The 22,412-nt window shown below is 38.7% G+C and overlaps 1 protein-coding gene across 6 annotated transcripts in view; it reads left to right on the top strand.

The window, feature by feature from the left end:
• Positions 1 to 22,412, top strand: part of trpm3 (transient receptor potential cation channel, subfamily M, member 3) — a 212,716-nt gene that overhangs the window by 101,367 nt on the left and 88,937 nt on the right. For 5 of the 6 annotated variants that reach the window (XM_051660259.1, XM_051660273.1, XM_051660288.1 and 2 more), the window contains exons 2-6: positions 11,467 to 11,546; positions 12,063 to 12,264; positions 12,542 to 12,755; positions 14,979 to 15,103; positions 18,308 to 18,479. In XM_051660259.1, the coding sequence (XP_051516219.1) occupies positions 11,467 to 11,546; positions 12,063 to 12,264; positions 12,542 to 12,755; positions 14,979 to 15,103; positions 18,308 to 18,479 (793 nt within the window). Of the gene's footprint in view, positions 1 to 11,466; positions 11,547 to 12,062; positions 12,265 to 12,541; positions 12,756 to 13,516; positions 13,547 to 14,978; positions 15,104 to 18,307; positions 18,480 to 22,412 lie in introns of all 6 variants that reach the window. The other variant, XM_051660264.1, reaches the window with a different exon arrangement.

The raw sequence follows: 22,412 nt of genomic DNA on the forward strand, positions 1-22,412 counted from the left end.
AGTGGTTTGGTTACACCCGGTATCCACCAACGCTTGGTGAGTACCCCCCCTTGACACTTACCGGTATCCGGTACGCTCCGGCCCGGTCGGGGGCAGCCTGAGGGAGGTCAGAGACCCGCACCACCGTCCCCAGCTCCATCAGAGGGCACTGATCTCGGAAGTGGCTCGGGTCTCCGCACCTCCAGCAGGCCGGCCCAGGCGCCACGCCCACACTTGCGTCGGCGGGCGCACCCCCATGAGGGGGAGAGCGGCGGGGCACTGGAGTAGGGGAAGGTGTCGCCTCCCACACCCGGGGAACTGGTCTCAGGGGCTGGGTTCCTCCTCGTCTGCGTGGGGCAGGAACGGGACCTGGAGAGAGAGCAGATGAGAGAGAGAGAGGGGAGGGGGAAGAGACAGAGGGAGGAGAGAGAAGGTAGGAGGGATCTTCTGTCCTCGGGATCGCCGCCATGTGGTCCTCCGCAAGTCGGATAGCTTCCTCCAACGACGCCGGGTGGTGGCACTGGACCCACTCCGCCGTTCCTTTTGGCAGTCGAACTGTGAACTGTTCCAGTACCACCTGGTCGATAATTCCCTGGACGTCGCGATCCCCCGCTAACAGCCATCTTCGGCAGGCATCACGGAGCCGCTGGGCAAAGGCAAACGGGCGGTCAGAGCTTTCCAACTTCAAGCTCCGGAAGAGTTGACGACTTTCCTCCGGAGTGCGACCAACCCGTTGCAAGATGGCTTTTTTTAGATCTCCGTAGGCCAGGAGGCTCGACGCTGGCAGTTGTTGAGCCGCGAGCTGGGCTTCCCCGGACAGTAGTGGGATCAGTCGGGCTGCCCATTGACCGAGCGGCCAGCCCCAGATCTCGGCGGTCCGCTCAAACAGATCCAGGAAAGCCTCGGGGTCGTCCGCCGCCCCCATTTTCTGTAATGCTGGCGGGGGTAACGGCGTGGGTGTGTCCGGGGTCGCGGCTGAGGATGCCCCCTGGCTGAGGAGGCTCCGGATCGCCTGCCGGTCCTCGGCTTGAGCATGCATGAGCTCGACAAACCGGCGGTCTTGATCTTGCCGGAGCTCAAGCAGCGTTTGTTGGTGGTTCCGATGTAGGCTGGCGAGGGCTTGGAGGATCTCCGCCAACTGGGAGGACTCTACGGGACGACCTCCATCCATCTTCGACCCAAAACTTCAGTTCCCGGGTTTCGGCACCAGTGTAAAGAGGACGCGAGAAGCAGTTTTCCTGGTTCAGGTCAGGGTTTATTTTCTCTCTCTCTGCAGCACCAATTACAGTCTCCCAGTCTTTGCGTTATGCACAAAGTTAATCAACAATTACACACCGCTTCACAAAAATAAACTCTCATCATTTGTAATAAAAACTCCTTGCTTCTTGCTCAGGTCTGTCGTGCCCAGGCTCTCCCTCTCCTATTTGCGGTGTGTCTCTATTTATGCCGCTCTCCCCGTGCTCACTGAAATTAGAGACAGGTGTTATACATAATTTAGCTCAGGTGTAAGCGCCCTTACCGCTTTTTCTCTCTCCGGAGAGATGCTTGACCACGCCCCCGCTGCCACAATTACATTTCTGTTTATATTCATCAAATAAATGTCATCTTAAATTTCACTCAAGTCTGCAAGTCTTCCTGATTCATTCATTATTACACATTCATTATTTCAAGGAAAGCCTATGCCAAGTTATGGTCATTATTTTAGGCTAATCCTACTCTGCCTACAGGGATTTGTGTTTCTTAGGAACTGGTAGGATTTGTTTACCAGCTTACATTAGTTAGCCTTTGTTTGATAGAGGTTGCATGGGGTACTCATGTAATACAGCATTGCTTTATGAGCGAACAGGAACCCATAAATATATAATCTAATGCTGATTGAATTCGCTTCACAATATTGATATGTTTGTGGACCGTGAGTGCATCCATAAATAAATGTGTAGTGCTTCACAGATCTTTAAGGCTATGTAAACACAATTGGGTTATATGGCAAGGCATGAAAATTAATCGCATATTTGCTTTGTGTATCCCACTACAATGTCAAATACATTAATTGACACTGATCCAGGTCTACAAACTGCATCTATTATTGGCAGTTATTGTTGTGGAGTTTACTGGCATAAAATATGGTGGTTTGTCACTTTAATCTGTTCTATGAAATTTCAAGACGATTTGTCTAGAAACCCAACGACTTTGGATATTCTGTAAATTATCTTTAGTAAAAATGATGAAACTCTTGGCAATAACCTCTATTTCCCAACTTTGTAAAGATGCAATGTTTTGAAATGGCCGTTTGACCACAGAACAAATCGCTTAGCCAGTTACTAAAGCTGGCTGTATTACATACACAAATGTACATGGACACACACACATCTCTCAGGGATGGTCTGATCCCTTGCTTGTTTTCATGCCAAACTGAGCAGATAAGCCACAGGATGCTGAAAAGGAAGGGAACAAGAGGGAACTGTCTCAATGCCTGTCAAAACGAAGAGGGGTGGGAAGCCCTCTCTCTTTCTGAGTAGATTATATAGACAGATATTGAGCATGCAAGAGAGAGAGAGTGTCTACTGTATATTTATGTGGCCACTTGTGTCTACATAAAGTGAAGTTAGTGCTCTGTTCAATGCAGTTATATTATAATATATAACAAAAGGTCATCGGTTTAGAATTGTAAATACAAATTTTACACGGACATGCACCCTTTAGCCATAAAGATCGAACACACACATGCCTTTCTGAAAAATTTGCCTGCTCTGGTCAAGACTGTGTTTTGGTGCTTACAAGCACTGATAAAACCAAGAAAGAAAAAGTGAGAAGCTGACAACAGTAAGCAAGGTCAATTATCTATGCAAATCTCAGGAAATAAACATTCTGAGAAAATTCATCTTATCTCTAGTCAGTGGTGGGCTGTGCATTAAAAGTCTAGGCCTTCAGTGTGATTCATGTCATTAAGAAAACAATCACAATGAATATGACACCCTATGTCTTTGGGCATCATACATTATGTTGTATGCAGCTAACTAGTAATACCAATTGACATTTTAAAAACACGTCCACACACGGAAGCCAGAACTTGAAATAACACTTAATGCTCAAGCAAGCCTAATTTTAACTGCAGCATGACTGTTTTGTGAAATGAACGTCTCCCGAACAGACATTCAAAAATCATAATTTTTCATATGAATCTACCAAGGAGGTCTATATAATACTTGGAAAAATGTATCTAATAATATTTGCGATTTAAATGTTGCTTGCAATAAATTTCATTTTGTCAGGGTACACGGTTATGCTGTGTTCCATTCAAGTTGGATGTGGGATATTCCTACTTGTTATCTCCAAACATAAATGCATTCCATTCCCCGATATTCGGAACTGCAACGCTCCCGTTAGCTTAGCAGGGGTTTGACTCTCATTAGAGATGTCTCCTAACAACCCAACTGATAAACAATGCTGCAGCGCTAGCATATGTGCTTCAGGTGTATGATTATCAAAAGGGGTTATAATGTTTTATACACCTGTTTCTGCAGGCGTTTGTAAAACAAGCTTTAATATCATGTAATGTGGAAACGAACTCATTTATTGATATACTGAATGTTTATCATTAACTTTGTATATCTCCCTGAGTGTCGACATGTTTGTGTGACATCATGCACCTGCATCTGGGCGAAATCTGAGTTGAGAATTTCTGCACGAGCCTACAAGTTGTAATTCTGACTTCAAGATGCATTCCATTGCACTTTTCCTTGTATGAAGTTGTAAAATCCGACTTTCCGAGTTCAATGGAACACAGCACTACTTTTCAAAACTTGATCTGACACTGAATGCTCCAGCAGCCTAATTTACACTTAGAAAACTCCTGATGTTGCTATAACAATGTAAAAAGCACTTATCAATTTGCTTGAAGTGAAAATCAGTCCTCCTTTCCTGATTAATAAATTAAGCAATCACACGGTCATGCAGAACATCTCGTGTTTATAAATCCATAAGGATCTCTTTCTCAATGGCGATAGCGGCAGTAATGACAGTCGACTCGTCAGCAAGATCTCAAGCTCGCTTTCAAATTACGTCGCTTAAAGCGTGATTGCATCACTCAAGGCCAGCTAGAAGGCCTCGACTGGGACCTATCCTAAAGATTACACCCACCAAGAACAAATAAATCAATCTGATTGGCTGATGAATATGGAGTGGTGGTGGTGTAGTGGACTAAAGCACTGTACTGGTAAGTAGAAGGTTGTTGGTTCAATCCCCACAGCCACCACCATTGTGTCCTTGAGCAAGGCATTTAACTCCAGGTTGCTCCAGGGGGATTGTCCCTGTAATCAGGGCACTGTAAGTCACTTTGGATAAAAGTGTCAGCCAAATGCATAAATGAATCTGACAATCTGACTTTAGTTGCCCATTCATTTGCACTGTTGAGGGATTCTGTAGAAATTATGAAGGCCTGAGGGGGTGGAGCTCAGACTCATGCGCTGCTTTGGGCATGCGATTTGTGAAACAGTTGTCATGCTTCGCTTGTAAGCATCAAGGAATAAATTCTGACTGGATAAACTTTTCGTTTTTCTTTTATTTGTTTGTAGACGAATTAAAAGTGGAAAGCGATTAAAAATGCATAGGCAAAAAGGTGATTGAGAATGAAAGGATGAAAAATATTTATTTATTTGTCATGTTAGGCCAGAAGAGAAGGCTTTGCTGGCCCTGAGAATTTGCCACTGCCTCTAGTTGACCTTGTGGTTCTTAAAAGTTTTCAGATGATTCCAGACTTAATGGAATGGAAAAGCCTTTTATTGTGCCTTTTCTTTTTTCTGTGAAAATGTCTTGATATGTCCTCTAGGAAGGCTTCAAAATCCATTTTCAGGTATTTCAGTGCCTGAAGAAGATTGTCATGATCTCATTTCAAACTCAGGCCCATTATCTGGGACAGAATGCACAGGCCAAATACAATGATTGTACAGCATGTGTGATAATCTACATCTTTTATGAAACTTCATATTATCAGACTTTTCATGTGGTGTGAGGTTGACATGTGTTAGTAGTTTTAGATTACTTTTTTTCTCCCCAATTTGGAATGCCCAATTCCCAATGCGCTCTAAGTCTTCGTGGTGGCATAGTGACTCGCCTCAATCCAGGTGGCGGAAGGCAAATCTTGCCTCCGTGTCTGAGACCGTCAATCCATGCATCTTATCACGTGGCTTGTTGAGCACGGTACTGTGGAGACATAGCGCGTGTGGAGGCTTCACGTTATTCTCTGCGGCATCCACAGACAACTCACCACGCGCCCCACCGAGAGCAAGAACCACATTATAGCGACCACGAGGAGGTTACCCCATGTGACTCTATCCTCCCTAGCAACCGAGCCAATTTGGTTGCTTAGGAGACCTGGCTGGAGTCACTCAGCACACCCTGGATTCGAACTCGTGATGGTCAGTGGTAGTCAGCGCCTTAATAGTTAAATATTATTCAACATTATTAAACATCATTATTATGCCATTTTTCAGAGTCTTTGTGTTTGCATGTGTATTGCGTTTTACCTTGTAGGGCAGAATTGTTTATGATATTTGTTGGTCAAGGTAGGATATAGATGTGACTTGCCAATGTGCCATTTATTTTCACAAAGCAGCTTCCCAGGATCACTGACAAATCGAACATTACTTCGTAACATAGCAAAGCAATGACTCCGTTGTGGTCACATAGGGAACACTGTTGCCAATTATCCTTAAATTAAGTCACTTACCTAATATTAATTTATCTCATACCTGAGTGGAACCTGCTATTCCCTATTCAAAAGTATTGCTCTTTTTTATACCCATGAAGAACACTTCAGTAAAATTATTGATGTTGCCAGTAATCTGGCACACAATGCCCCTGTACAAACAGTTTTTAACTAATCTGCAGAGGCTTTAATTAGACTAAACAGTGGGGAAATAAAGCTCTAATCTACAATACATGAAATCTCACTGGAGTGCCTTTATTAAAATCCCATCACCTCAATAGGGTTCAGGGCAGGGAGCAGAGGGATATCCTCCTGAGACTGCTGTGTGCATTTTCCTTTTCCTTTTTGATTTGTAACTAGTAGCACCTAATAAACATGCAATTAAAAAAAGAATTATCTAGAGCAAATCGTTTTCCTAAACATTGATGGCAATATATGTGGACAGTGGGACTAAGTATTAAATAATTAAAATATTAAAGTATTAAATAATACCAAGCTATAGAAAGTTTTATTTTTATTTATTTTTTTAATCAAATTGTTTATGCTTTTAGGAGTGTTGATTATTCAAGTTTTTGAGATGTTACATCAGAAATTAGCATAATTAATTCTGATTCAAAGTAATGGCCAGCATCATTCAATCACTGACAACGATGTTAAAATAAAATGTTACATTATAAATTCTGAATCTATATACTGATTACCATTGTCCCATGTCTGCCAAACATGTTGAGTGGTCCAAACATCATCTGCAGCCTGAAACTGAACTTTTGGTTGGATTTTAGGAGTGAATGCACTTAGCTGCATTGAGAGCTATAGGATGCTCCCTTGCTCCCTATTTAGTGTATGACTTGACCTCTAGTGTGCTGTCTGTCTGCACTGGTCTTAGAACAGTTCGAAATGCACCTTATTTTCATCCTAACTCCATATAAAGCCTCTAAAAGCAAAATTTTTCAGCTTTTGGATGAACCCATTGATTCTCAATGTGATAATGCACAGTAAATATAGGATTTCTAAGGAAAAAAGGCACTAAAGTACACATTAGTTTACATTCTGTTTAGCAGTGTGGTGTTTCGTGATAAACTGCTCAAATAAAAAATAAAAAAAATTGCATTTTGGATGAGACTAGAGACTCAAACAGGTTTCAATGTAAAAACTTAATTAGGTTGCTTACCAGATGTACTTTTGTTGCCATTTCTCCCAAAGACAAACTCCGCTGTGGTCGGTGCCATGCTTTTTTGTCACATGATTCCGTGCGTCGAAAGTTTAACCCTTTACTGACAGCACAGAGTCTCCTGAACTGAGATCAGTTGGTTTAAATGAATTTAAATTATGCGTTTTGTATAGCAAAGCTTAAATGCAATGTCCACGCATGTGTACACGAGGTCTCACAAGGTTAAACAAGTATTGCACTTTTGCTACAGTCTGCTACAGTTTTTCTGTTTTCAGATGGTTAAATTTAGCTCCATCTCACAAATCTCAGATTTCGGGTCCCATCTCTGAGGTCTTTGGTAGGGAGGAGAAACATGATGGACAGCTTGGAGAATTCCATCTGTCTCTGACTCCTTAACTCAGACTGACACCTTTTCACACAGGTGACAGGTGGTGGATCAGCACTGTGTGCGCATTATTTTGGTTGGTAGGGTGTGGGTGTTATGTAAGTTAGACAGGGTTGATTTAATTACCATATGCCAAAAAAGAAGACGATGGCCATTGTTAATCTGAGCAATACTCTGATCCTTCCTCATATAATTCTGTGTTGGTGTTGTTCGAAGTGATTTAGGAAATTTTGCTGTTGCAGTGAAGTGCGAGAAGACTCTGGCAGGCTCTAGGGTGATGGGAGAGACATTGGCCACAACTGCAGTTTGAGTAGGAATAACCAGGCTAATATTTTCTAGACAACCAACAGAAAAGTGTGAATGCATCTGTCACACTGTGTGTATGAATGTGAGAATGGAAAACATGGATGTTCCCATCTGGATTCCACTGCTGGAAATTTGTTATTGTAGAGGTGTCAAATTGGATAAGCGGAACAGCATTTGAGGGGGGCGTCACAGCTTTTTTTTTTTTTTAAGCTGTGTGACTGAAATCCCAACACAGTTGAGCTAACAAGGCCACAGGCATGAAAGTTCGGCCTCTAAAATCCCTGGCCTTGCAACAGAGCAGAAGCTGCAGCTGTGAATCTCTGGACTGTAATGATGGGTTTCCTGGACTGTTAAAAGTTTATTATAGAAGATGAAGAAACAGAGCAGGTAATTTCTAATGATTAAACATTGCATATGGGTAGTTGACATGAAATAATTTTGGGCAGTTGAAATGTCCTGCAGTGTAACTATTTGAAACAGCATTTTACTAATTGTTTTATAATAATCATGCATGTATTTATGACTTTATTAATTGGGGGAATACATGGAATATTTGTATTTTAACAAATTAATTTAGTTACACCACAATATAAACTAGTGAAGACAAAAAGCTGATTAAAATGGTTCAAAATAAGTAAAATGGTGTGAAATAGTGACCAGTCACAACACCTACAGTCAATTATATACTTTCCCCAGTACATTCATATAAATCTTGATGTTAATGAAAAATCATGTTCATTGACGTTATGTGTCAACTTCCGATATGTCATTTTCAAAATGCGATTGCATGTTTTGGTGGACATTAGATAAAAGATTTCCAAACAAGAAAGCCAAATTTGGATTGATCCCCTTAAAGATTGTAATTATTTTCTATTTATTTTTTTATAGGAAATATGTTGAAAAACGATGTTTTATTGTACTTCTAAATATCATACCGGTAAAAAAAAAAAATTATACCGCAAACTTGAGTCGGTGAACTGCAATATCGCTCGATTATAGTTTGAAGTGTGATGTCATGCTTGCTTTAGACTGCTGTTGTTCTTACAGTATGCTCAAACACTCCACTGTGGCTATCTTAAATTCTATCTGTTGACACAGATCCCGTATAGATGGTAAGATGATTCCAACAAGGAGCAAAGCTGTTCTGTACGTCTCAGGAGGTCGAATCCTGAGGGCAAATTTTAATTACACTGCAAGCTTTTGCTTGCTGTCTGCTGTGACTGGAGACCCCTACAAATTATGTCAGCAATAACAAACAAGATGAGAGAGAGAGAGAGAGAGAGAGAGAGAGAGAGAGAGAGAGAGAGATAGAGATAGAGAGAGAGAGTATGGGGTCTCTTCTGCTAAAAATTGCCTTGCATGTGTGCTGTGTTTTGTGGAATCCCCTGCAGTAGCTGATACAGCTTACCTGATGCTTTTATCACATTATAAGCACAGACAGGAATACATTTGAGACTAAACTGATTATCTTCAACACACTTGATCATAAATGCAAGGGTATCTCACCAAGGGCACCCCAGTGTGTGTCTGACCTTATACTGCAGTTATTTCCAAATATATTTCTGCCGTTTTTGCATAATGACATTTGGTTGTGCCATTATATGCAGCTGTACTAGCCACAATGTTCTGTTAATAGCAATGCAAGTGCAGAGAGCTTTCTCATACCAGCTCTGTCAGAAAGCATCGTGTTAAGTCAGATCTACATTATCCATGTTCATTTTGGCATAAAGATACATGAATGTGGCCGGTCTTGTGCCCTGGATTCGCTGAGTCATCACATGGGGGTTTCCCTGTAAAAACTAAACATTTCCACCTCCTCCACCCTCTCCCACTGATGCTAGCTTTTTTTTCATAAGAATAATGGTGTACCATAAATGGGAAGTCAAGTTGTGGGGTAAGTTTCTGTGTAAGTGCTTGCTGTCTATGAGGTGCATTCACAGTTGGTGCTGCTGTTGCTGTATTGAGTTAAAGCAGGCAAACAGACAGTATGATTATTTTGTTCTGCAAAGCAGTAAGGTGTGGTCAACGCTGGACCCTAAATAAAACATGAAAAAAGTAAAACATGAACCATTACATAAAAAACATCTTTTATACACATAGTTCCAACTCTAAATACTGATTTGATGAGCCGAATTGGAAGCCGTTGTAAAATGACTATAAACCCACACCTGTGACGGCACATTCTGTATTAATGTGGCAAGTTAGTGTGTTACTTGGCAACCGCATTTTCCTACAGTTTGGCTAATTAATTATATTACTTGGCATAATAATTTGTTCTGATTATAATAAATGTAACTGTTTATAGAACATTGGTGTTCAATATTGGTGTCTTTTATCATATTACTGTTTCTGCCGTTTTATAAAAGCAATAAGGCACTCGTTATAGTGATTTTACCATGGATAAGGGGGTAAGAAAACCTCTAGTGGCATATTGCTTTACCTTCCTGAGACCCGAGTGTGACTGCTGTGTGTATTTTCCATTTCCCTTATTGATTTGTAACTAGTAGCACCTAATAAACATGCAAAAAAATAAAATAAAAAAAAAATAAAAAAAAAAATAAAATAAAAATAACACTAATAATAATAATAATAATTCTAGAGCAAATCGTTTTCCTAAAAATTTAAGTTGTAAAATTTTAAATAATACCAAGCTATAGAAAGTCAGATTTTTTAAATCATATTTTTTATTATGTTTCTAATAAACATGCAAAAAAAATAAAAAATTCTAGAGCAAATAGTTTTCCTAAAAATTGATGACAACATACAGTAAGTGGACAGCGGGACTAAGTTGTTAAATTGTAAATAATACCAAGCTATAAAAAAGACAGTTTTTTATTTTTTTTATTTTTTTTATTATGTTTCCAGGAGTGTTGGTTATTCATGTTTTTGAGACGTTACAGACATTACATCAGAAATCAGCATAATTAATTCTGATTCAAAGTAATGGCCAGCATCATCGAATCACTGCCAACCATGTTAAAATAAATTATACATTATAAACTCTGTATCTTAGTACTGATTACCATTGTGGTCCAAACATCATCTGCAGCCTGAAACTGAACTTTTGGTTAGATTTTAGGAGTGAATGGACTCCTAAATAAAAAAAAGAAAACTGTCTGCACTGGTCTCAGAACAGTTCGAAATGCACCCATGCACTCCATATAAAGCCTCTGAAAGCAAAATTTTTCAGCTTTTGGATGAACCCATTGATTTTTACAATATGATAATGCGCAGTAAATATAGGATTTCTGGGGAAAAAATGTGCTAAAGTACACATTAGTGTACATTGTGTTTAGCAGCGTGGCGTTTAACATTAAATCGCTCAAATTTAAAAATGGCATATCGGATGAAACTACAGACTCTAATCTTTTGACTCAAACATGTTTCAGTGTAAAAACTGAATTAGGTTTCTTACCAGATGTACTTTTTTTGCCGTTTCTCCCACAGACAAACTCCGCTGTGATCAGCGCCATATTGTTTTGTTACATGACTCCATACGTTGAAAGTTTTACCCTTTACTGACAGCCCAGAGTCTTCTGAGATGAGATCAGTCAGTTTAAATTAATTTAAATGATGCGTTGCATATAGCGAAGCAAAAATACATCGTCCATGTATGTGTACGCAGGGTTGCACAAGGTTTAATTATGCCTCTTCTGGACAAAAACACTAATAAAGGTTACTAATGAAAAAGGGGTTGCCTTGTTTCCATCACATCTACTGCCATTTTACTCTCAGAATCAAATGAAATCTTAATAAAGCAGGACTACAGTAGGATAAATCACCACTTTCTGATGGCTGATCGTATGTACATTGGATATTTTTAGCTTGGGATTTACTGGTCTCTTAAGTGGATGCAGGAAGCTGGCATTTCCCCATGTACTGATTTCTGTAACTTACACCTATTGTGTTTCTCCACAGGCACAGAAGTCATGGATAGAAAGAGCTTTCAGCAAAAGAGAATGTGTGCACATTATTGTAAGCAGCAAAGACCCCCATAGGTAAGATCAACTGCTTCTGTTGTCTATCAATGAGATATATTTTAAATTAAAGAATAGAGGATTTAATTTGATGAATGGAGATTTTAATTAAATGCAAAGATACTTTTACTGAAAGACAAACTGAGTGTGAAAACTAAGCACTAAGTGCCTTGTTTAAAGCTTAGAGTATCAAAGAGACAATCACATCAGGGAGAGGATGTGAACACTTCTGATACAGATTCTGGTTGTCTAAATGCTTCTCCTATATATATATATTTAAGATGTAAAGAATTTTTTATATAAAAGTGCATCTTGGAATACAAGTATTTTTAAGTGAAACTTTGTAATTAATCTGGCATTGAAATGTGAATCTGTAGACCTATAATGACAATGAAATCTTCAAATAAGGCATTTATGCTGACTTTTGTAAATCACTAGCTGATATTGTTTCAGTTTCTGACTGAAGAGACATTAACTTAATTTGCATAAGAGAAATAATTGTTTCACACTCTTTACTGGTTGTGTCTTCTGCAATAGGTGCTGTTGTGGCCGGCTAATTGGTCAACATATTGGCTTGCCCCCCAGCATCTCATCCAATCAGAATGAGAAGTCAGAGCGTGTACCAAAGAATGACAGCCTGTCAGAGAAATGGTCCATCAGCAAGCACACACAGCTCAGTCCCACCGATGCCTTCGGAACCATCGAGTTCCAGGGAGGTGGACACTCCAACAAAGCAATGGTAGAAACATTCAAATATCTCATTAACAACAGTTTGAAGGTCAAAGTGATAGCATTACAGAGCCTTGATAAAATATTAATTAAGCTTTCATAATTTAATTCTTTTACAAGGCATCTATTAATGTATGTTGTTCCTACAATTAGCTAGATCAAGCTTTGAACTCTTCGTATTAATTACATTAATAAATGACAGTCTTGCGTGTGTTATCTACAGGTGTATTTTTGATGTGCTTTTGAAGACTGGCTTACAACTTTCTTTCACTTTTATGTATTGTCAGTATGTACGAGTGTCTTACGACACAAAGCCAGATTTACTGCTGCATCTAATGACGAAGGAGTGGCAATTGGAGCTTCCCAAGCTGCTCATCTCTGTTCATGGAGGACTACAGAACTTTGAGCTACAGCCCAAACTCAAGCAAGTTTTTGGCAAGGGTCTCATTAAGGCTGCCATGACCACTGGGGCCTGGATCTTCACTGGAGGAGTTAACACTGGTATGTTCACTGTAAAAGGGGAGTTTTAGGGATATAAATATTTAGCACGGTGTAGGTCTGGGTGATAGGATGATGTAATGGTATATTGACAAAGATTGCGACACTCTTTGACAGGCAACGGACAATTTTTGGAAATTACAAAACCATGGAGCTGTGACGTCGCTAGATTTATTAAATAGCAGCACAGGGTATGAAATCAGCACCCGCCAAATATTGGTAGCCTATATCATGCGCATGGCATGTGATTTTGCTCATCTACGTCTCATGACACATGACAAAAAATGCTGTTAGACACAAAGACACACTCTAAGAAACACTCTTTATTATTTTTTGAAGAACTGACGAAATATAAGCAGTCAGTGTTTGTTTAGAGGAGTGCAGCACAACCACGTCTCGTGGAACACACGCATGTAGCGAGTTCTCACTCTTTTTATTTCTGTTTCAGTCTTCTGAAAACTGTTTGAAAGAATAGTGCCATTTGTGAGAATGCTGCAAATGACCTCAGACCATCGCAGGATGTGCTCGAAGTTTAGTCCGCTTTATTTCCACGGAGCAGTTCGCTCATTGTGAATGCAACTCTGTAGGTTCACTTTAGCCTATACATGTGTATTCAACCTAAACAAGTTCACCTTGAACCTTAAATTGATTTATATTTAAATTATATTATTATTATCATCATCATTATTATTATTATTAATATGTTTGCATTTATAATTGTCTTTAGATCTTAATTTGTATTATTAATTTTCCACCTGTTTTAGATGGATACTTGCGTGACGGCAGATGGAAGGGTAGTTATATAAGTTTTTTGGACCACTTCGTTATTTTAATTGCTTTTTCATTTTGTTTGAAGTGCAATTTGAATTTAGAAATATCTTTGGTGTTTCAATAAATGAACTGAATTTTTAATGCAAGAATATTTACCGATCCCTCAGCTGGGGGGTTGACAGTGTAATCAGATATTGCTATATTTATAAAAATATTGCAAACATATTTCTTGCATGTTGCCCAGCCCTAGCACAGTGGTTCTTAACTGATTGGTCGCAGTTCAGTTCTTATAGGGACAGTGGGAAAAAAATGCTAAATGCAAATAATAAAATGCAACTAACCATATAATTGTACAGAGCCCCTTAGAGGACAGGGTGGGAATTTATTTTTTGAAATAGTTTTGCGTGCCCTCGCAATAGTTTGCGTTACTACAGTAACCATATTTTAACCATGATATTCGTAGTGAAACCATAGTGAAAATACAGGAAAACGAAAAATGTTGCGCTTATTTTGGTTTTATTATACAAATATCATAGTTTAACGAGGGTTTTACTATAGTATTATTGTAGTAACTATGAAAAGTAAGTTAAGTAACCATGATTTTTTGGCAAAAACCATGGTTTTAATACAGTATACCGTATCCATATGGAAACCATGGTTTTACTAAAAATACCGTGGTATTTGTATAATCGTGCATAGTTAGGATAGCAAAAGAAATAGCTGTATTAACTTTTAAAAGTGAGAAAACGCTTTCCATATCTTTTGTTTTTGAGGTCATATGCTGTGCGTCCAGTCAAAATCTATGGTATTTTGGGACAGATTTTGGTGCAAACACCCCTGTTGTTTGAAGCATAATCAGCTTCTGGCAGAATTGTCAGTTTTCCCATTTCCCATGTTAATATTTTTTCATATTGTTAAGCCTATGCAGTTTTTGTAATATGAATACATTTCAGTGTTTTATCTTAAGGAGGTTTTTTTTATTTTTTTTATTTTATTTTTTTTACTTTTGTACAATAAACTATTTTGGTACAGTGTTGTGTTGCCAAAGTAAAATCTGGATCCTGAAGCAAAACTAGTTGATTAACACCTTATTTAGCACATATTGTATAGAAATGTATTTAAACTTATTTTAATGTATTGTTACATTTGAGGAAAACATGAATATATCAAACAAATAAAATATTAGCCATTGCACCAGAGGATTGTGTTTAATTAAGATTATGGTAACATTTCTCTGCAGTAATTAGATTACTGTAATTATAATTCTATGAAATACTAGTCAAAAGGATAGACTGGGCTGATACTCTATCTGAACACTTTAAGAATGTGGAGATAAATGGCTCACAAAGATCATATGTATAACTGTGAGCTCTCATGTCCTGATGTCCTAAATGTATTGTGTAATATCTTTTATCTCCTCAATTATACCCCTTTCCCCCACCTTTTCACCCCCAGGAGTCATCAGGCATGTTGGTGATGCTCTAAAAGATCATGCATCAAAATCAAGAGGGAAGATCTGCACGATTGGTATTGCCCCCTGGGGAATTGTGGAGAATCAGGAAGACCTGGTGGGAAAAGATGTAAGTGACTTATACATAGTAGCACCATGTTTTGCTAAATGACCAACAAAACCCATAAAGTCATGGCAGGTCTTATAAAATGTGCTTTTGTTATGTTAAATTGAGATATTCATTGGACTCATTATTCTTCACAGAAGGGAATTTCCAGACCACAACAGGATGATTTTCATGTATTCTCTGCATGGATTCTGTGTCATGTTGAAATCTGTGAATAATTTATGTGTAAGCCACTACATATATCTTCAGAGTTTCACTTCAGCTTGTGTACAAGTCTCTGGGGACATACGCAGAACTGAGACAGAAAGAAAGAATCATTCTTTATTTATAACCACTGATTTCTATCCAGGATCATTCTCATGCACTTTTTTGCACATCATTTTTTCTTGCTTCTCTCTTTCCTTAGCTGCCACTCTTACCCACCCCCTCTCTCTCTCTCTCTCTCTCTCTCTGGTCTGGTCTGATAACACATGAAATTAATGTGTTAAACACCAAGATTAAGCTGTGACATCAGGTCAAAGTCAAATAAATTACACATGAAGCCAAAGCTCTCTTTTCTGTCATGAATCTACGCATTGTGGTATAATTTTTTGAGTCTTAAGATGTAGTTAAGCTGTAGAAAAAGTACCAAAAATACCATGGTATTGACTTGGGCTGTGTCCATATAATCAAATGTTGACATATCGCAATTTCTTTCTCTCGAGACACTGTATCGATACATTAAATCCAACTATTTGTGTATTCATGTCTAGCATTTCAATAAAGAAGCAGACTCTTGCGGTGTTCCTCAGTGCAGTCAGAGATGCTTCTATGAGGAGCGAGAGAGAATGAATCTGAGCCTGCAGGATTCACTCTTTCTCCCGCAGACATGTTAGGTCTCTCTCTCACGTTTGTCACTAGGGCCAGGCAAAAATATGGATTTTCTGAATTATCGTGATCTTAATTTGATCAATCCCGATAACGATTCTTAAAAACCCAAGATTGCTCTTTTATTTTATTAGCAACCCTCTACAGTGTGAGTAAATCACTCGCATATACAACTAAAACTGTCAGTGATTAGCCACTGGCTGGTAACTTTTCAGATTTCACTCACCAGTGTAGATTAGTGGTGAAGATGTTCAGCACCGAGATCTTTTCACTCTGTGTTGAGATTAAAAGTTTGGTTTGACTCGTTTCATGTGTGTCCAAAGAGGAAATCTACACAATCCATTTGTCACTGAATAATTTCTCTTTTAATATCCTTTCTGTAATTTACAGTTAGTTGTAGATCAAAACAACCAAAAATAAATGTTTAATTCTAATCACACATAGCACGGATGTTGTAAAGAAGCCATTCAATGCTACTCTTGCTGTCCTTCAAGAAACTGATTTTTAGCACGTTATAGATATCAATGTAAATACTTTACACATGTAAACAATAAATATGTAACAATCTACACTGATGAGCCAAAACATTATGACCACTCACAGGTGAAGTGAATAAAGTTTATCATCTCCTAACAAGACACATGTCAAGGTCTGGGTAGATTAGATGGTAATCGAACAATGAGTTCTTGTAGTCAGTGTGTTGAATGCAGGAGAAATGAGCAGGAGTAAAGACTTGAGCAAATTTGACAAGGGCCAAATTGTCATGGCCAGATGACAGAGCATCTCTGAAACAGCAATGCTTGTGGGGTACTCCCGGTCATCAGTGGTGAGTACCTACTGACAGTGGTCCAAGGAGGGACAAACTACAAACTGGTGACAAGGTGTTGAGGGCACCGAAGTCTATCCTGTCTGGTCCAAACTGTCTGGTCACATGTATAATTAATAACAGCATTAGCTGAAAGAGAATTTCTGTCATACTGTATGTAAGCAGAATGGACATAATAACTGAAATATACCCAAATGAAGTGGAATCGAAAGTTTAAGAATTGAATTGAATCCTGATATCTTGATTTATCATGATATTCGAATAGTGATGTATCATGATATATCGAATCGAGACATATGTATCACAATGCGCATCTTATCATGAGGTGGCTGGCGATACCCAGCCCTAGTATTGACATAGTTTTATGGATATGGTATCATGTAAAAACCATGATTCATGAATATAGTAATCGTGCCATACAATCATAGGGTTTCCACGGTCATTGAAAACCTGGAAATATCATGGAATTTGAAAACTGTGTTTTCCAGTTGTCTTAAAGTCATGGAAATTAATAAACCCTTAAAAGTCACAGAAATGTCTTTAATGTATATACATTTTTCTGTTCTGCTCTACTCTACAAAAGAGCAATATTTAGCCTGTGGAATATATTAGAGTACAACTTGCTTGCAAACCTTGTGATGTCCAATTAGTGAGCAAATTGTTCTTTGAGTCTTTGTTCTTGTCTTTTCAATTAATTGGTTGAACCAGTTCACAAGTTAGCTGATTGTTCTGAATTTGAATCTTTATTTTTTTATTTTGTCTCCCAATTTGGAATGCCCAGTTCCCAATGTGCTTTTAAGTCCTTGTGGTCACGTAGTGATTTGCCTCAGTCTGGGTGGCGGAGGATGAATCCCAGTTGCCTCCGTGTCTGAGACCATCAACCCACTCATCTTATCACGTGGCTTGTTGAGCGTGTTGCCACAGAGACATAGCATGTGTGGAGGCTTCACGCCATCCACTGCGACAACCACGCTCAACTCACCATGCACCCCACCGAGAACGAACCACATTATAGTGACCACGAGGAGGTTACCCCATGTGACTCTAACCTCCCTAGCAACCGGGCCAATTTGGTTGCTTAGGAGACCTGGCTTGAGTCACTCAGCACGCCCTGGGATTCAAACTAGTGAGCTAGCGAACTCCAGGGGTGGTAGCCAGCGTATTTTACCACTGAGCTACCCAGGCCCCCCTGATTTTGAATCTTTAAAAATCCTAAAAGACTAGAAATGAGTTGGAAAAAGTAATGAAAAGTGTGGGAAACCTGTCTAAAGTATTTTGATACCATGACTGTACCTTGGTACTTCCATAGGACTGTTTTGTACGGGATGTTTCCTTATATGACATTGCTCACCTTGTTTACACCCTGCTGTCAAGTGGTATCTGCTGTCCACTGATGAAGCTTGTGCATTCCACTCTGTCTTTTGCAATGTCACTATATTCTGTATGTCATTGTTATATTCTGAACATCCCTGCACAGCTAACTCTTTCCCTGTTTTATGTGGTGTGTATTACAGGTGGTCCGGCCATACCAGACAATGTCTAACCCTCTGAGTAAGTTAACGGTACTCAACAGCCTACACTCCCACTTCATCCTGGCTGACAACGGCACCACTGGAAAGTATGGGGCTGAGGTGAAACTGCGCAGACAGCTGGAGAAACACATCTCCCTGCAAAAGATCAACACACGTGAGTAAATTTTTGGGTAATTAGGGATGCAAGGAAAGTTCACTCAAAAATGAAAATTCTGTTGTCATTTACTCATCCTTATGCTGTTCTAAATCTGTACGACTTTCTGTCTTCCGTGGAACACAGAAAGAGACGTTATGAAAATGTTGACACTACTCGTTTCCAATCAGAATAATTGGATGGAGATGAGGGGCCATCAAGCTCCAAAAAGGACAAAAAAGCACCACAAATGTATCATAAAAGTAGTCCATATGATTCTTTTCCACTATATATTTATGGAGATAAATGATAGCTTTGGTTGGGGACTGAAATTGAAGGCGTTATACACTTAAAATCATGCTTAACAGCCATAGTCACCATTCACTTTAATTAAATGGAAAAGAGCAGGCGTTCTGCTATAAATAACTAATTTTTTGTTCTGCTGATGAAAGAAAAGCATCTGGGTTTTGAAAGACATGAGGGTGAGTAAATGATGACAGAATTTTATTTTTTGGGTGAATTATCCCTTTAATGTGACAACAAACAGAGATGAACTGAAAACAAAACTAAGAATGCAAGACACATTCTATGGTACATTTAAAGCCTTTTCTAAGTTCTGTTATGCTGATGTTCAAATGACCAGAGTAGAGTTTCATTATAGATTTCTGTCAATGCCCAGATCAGAAACAGATCAAAAAAACTACACAAGCTTCAATATTCAGAGATGACTGCTTTGAGAGCACAAAGCCCTATTTAACTGCACTCTGTCTGTTAATATCCATACAGTCCCTTCAGTCACACAAAGATATCAAATGAAGATGTCACACAGCTGAAGACATTCAGATTACAGCCGGTGAATGACTACATTGGAAAAAGATGCTTTAATTTACAGTCAAAGTGACACTGAGAAGTGCATTTAATATACACAGACTATTTTCCTCAGTGGTGGGGTCATGAACATGTTGATGTTGCTTGCTTTTTGAGTTTTAAAGAAGATCCAATCTGCTGAAATAAAATTTTCTACATTGTACATTGTACATTACTGTATATCACCATCACCTTTGTGCATCTTTACAATACTGGAGCAATTTAGCCAGTTCATAATGATCAGACATAAGGAACCACTAGTAACACTTTTCCACAACATAAAATAAGCCATTTCATATACCTGCCATACAGCACAAGGTCAACAGGACATTAGCCAGTGATTGACCTCCCTCCCCTGTCATGTGACCTGTGGACTTCCCTTTGTCATCCTATGCCTGGGGTAATAGAGGGGGCTGGGAAGTCAAAGGGACGCTCAGGCGTCATCATTTGCATCAAAAAACAACACCTTTAAAACCAAGCCTCACCCACACTGATTCATCCATCGGAATCAGTATGCACCAAATCACTGACCATCTGATGCATATTGCACAGAAAACTAGAAAGAACTTTCTTGATCTGGCAAGCTCTAATCTGTTTGGCTGGCATTACGCAATTTCCACAAGTAAAGGCACACAGGTTTCTTTATCATTCCACCAGGAAACTAAGTTGCATTTACAATGGACCAAGTTGACCCAATGAGCGTTTATAAAGAAGAACTAATCAGTAGATTTAAACAAATTTGCTTTGTGACATAACATTTTTGGAAGAGATTCAGTCTTGTCTCAAGCGCTTAGTAGCAAGTAAACTAGATATCCACAAGCCAAATATTACATTCCCCTTTGTCTTCTGAGTTACTGTATGTCTGTGAAATAATCTGTTCTTATTTTTATTGGCCGGACAAATTCTAAACAAAGTCTATAGTCAGGGCTGTAGCTAATGGGGTGAAAGTGGTGACAATTCTAGGAGCCCACAGGTCCAGAGTGGCCCACAACAAATTTATAACTGTATTTTTTTATTTGAAAGAGGCCCAGATCAATATACAGTCAAAGGGGCCAGAATTCCTTGCTACGGCACTGCCTACAGTATATACATTTTCTGCAATTCTGTCGTTTTCTGTACAGCAGTTCACAGAGACTGCTGTGCTATTATTGCATTTTTTCACATCTATCTATTATTGTGGTATAAACACTGTCAGAAAAACCTGGATCAATACGGCACATAAAAACAAAACAAACTGAGGTTGATCACTTTACATGTCAGTAAGATTGTCTCTTCCCTTCTTAGCAGTTCAGAAGTTAACGGGGGCACGAGGCAAAAATACCACTGGAACTGACAAAAATGCACCTGAAATTCAAAATAAGAGAGCAAAAAATACCCCTGCAGCAAGTTTAAAAAAAAATTAATAACATCTGATATAGTTAATAATACATTGTGATCTTCATTAGGATTTTCGCTGAACATTATTTGATAGCGCACCGTCTGTCATACAGATGTTGCAGAGTGGCAGATCATCGCACCATCGACGCACACAGACAGGCACTCTGCTTCTATCAGTTTGGTGTCATGCCTCCACGCTAAATGTGACCGTTTGCTCTACTTATTCAAAAGAAACAGTTCTAGTGAGTAACACTATCGCTCCTTGTGCTATACTTCCATGCCTATCGGCCCATCTCACTTACAGTATCCTGCTATCCGTCTGTCTGAAAAGCCCCTTGACCTGCTAGAGGCCAAAAAAGCAGGAGTCGTGAGGGATGGATGTTATATATTTAGTAAGTTAGTCAGGTATGATAATTCACAAAATATAATGTAACTAGTGCTTATCAGTCGATTAAAATTTTTAATCATGATGAATCGCATAATTTTTGGTAGCTAATCGCGATTAATCGCAGATTTTAAAAGTACTGAAATTCGACACAATATATATACCTCTTTTTCTGTCAAAATACATTTATGTCCATCCTAGGAAAAAAAAAAAAAAAAAAAAACAGTATGTAACAATATAATGCTTTATTAACATTTTCCAAATAAAGCCTTCCACAATATAAAGAGAGAAATTACTAAAATAGCACTAATTCAAGTAACATTAAACGTCTAAATGGGAGTTTGACTAATTGAAAGAACTATTCTACCCATAGGTTGCATTTTCATTGCAATGGGCATTCAATTTCTTAAACTCTCATTCTCCACAATATCAATCATCCAGGAGACTGTGGCTATCCGCTTTGTTACAGCAATCGTGAAGCCACGTCAGTAGATGATTCAGCATCAGGCGCTACTTTGAACTTCACATGAAAAGCGTCTGCAGACAAAAACGTCTCATTCTGCGTTTTGGTGATAGTTAAGACTTGACTTGCTTCTGTGGAAATTACAATGCGCTTTACATAGGCTGAAAAATATTTGATTTCAATCACAAGTCCCATCTGGGCTTGTTTTGTACATCAAATAGCATTAAGAGCTCCTTTCCCCATCATTTTATCACTAACACTGATTCACTGCTGTGTGTTTTTGTGTTGTGTTCATCAGTGTAATGACTCCGGCGGAGTATTCATGATGGTTAAGCTTTATTAATGGTAAATGTGTTAATCGCGATTAAGAAAAATTAATGCGTTTTTAAATTAATCGTTATTAACAAGTTAATTCTGACAGCCCTAAATGTATCAAAATGTCACAATTTACTTAATAATAATATTAATATGCTAATGAATCTGGATATGTCAAATAACCCTGGTGTTATATAAAACTTTATAAATAATACTTATATATATCATTAACCTTTTTTACTGTGTCAATAATTTCTCTGACTAAACTCTGTGTGTGAAATGTTTATTTTTGCCTTGTTTTATTCAATTGGCTTGAAGGACTTGATAACAGTTTTTAGTTTAATAAGCTACTCATTCCAAATCTAGAGAAATGCTGTCATCTCCTCTGTGTTGTTGCATTATTTTAATTTTGTAGACTATGTTAACTTAATAGCCAAAATATCTGGAAATATGTGAAAGTGAACCTGGAATGTGTTTTGGTCACAATGCACATTATGCAGTGCAGAGTTCAGGCAATATGTAATTATTAAAACATGCCTGTTGACAT

The sequence above is a fragment of the Myxocyprinus asiaticus genome, chromosome 3 (assembly GCF_019703515.2).
Source record: "Myxocyprinus asiaticus isolate MX2 ecotype Aquarium Trade chromosome 3, UBuf_Myxa_2, whole genome shotgun sequence".
In the NCBI taxonomy this organism is placed as follows: Eukaryota; Metazoa; Chordata; class Actinopteri; order Cypriniformes; family Catostomidae; genus Myxocyprinus; species Myxocyprinus asiaticus.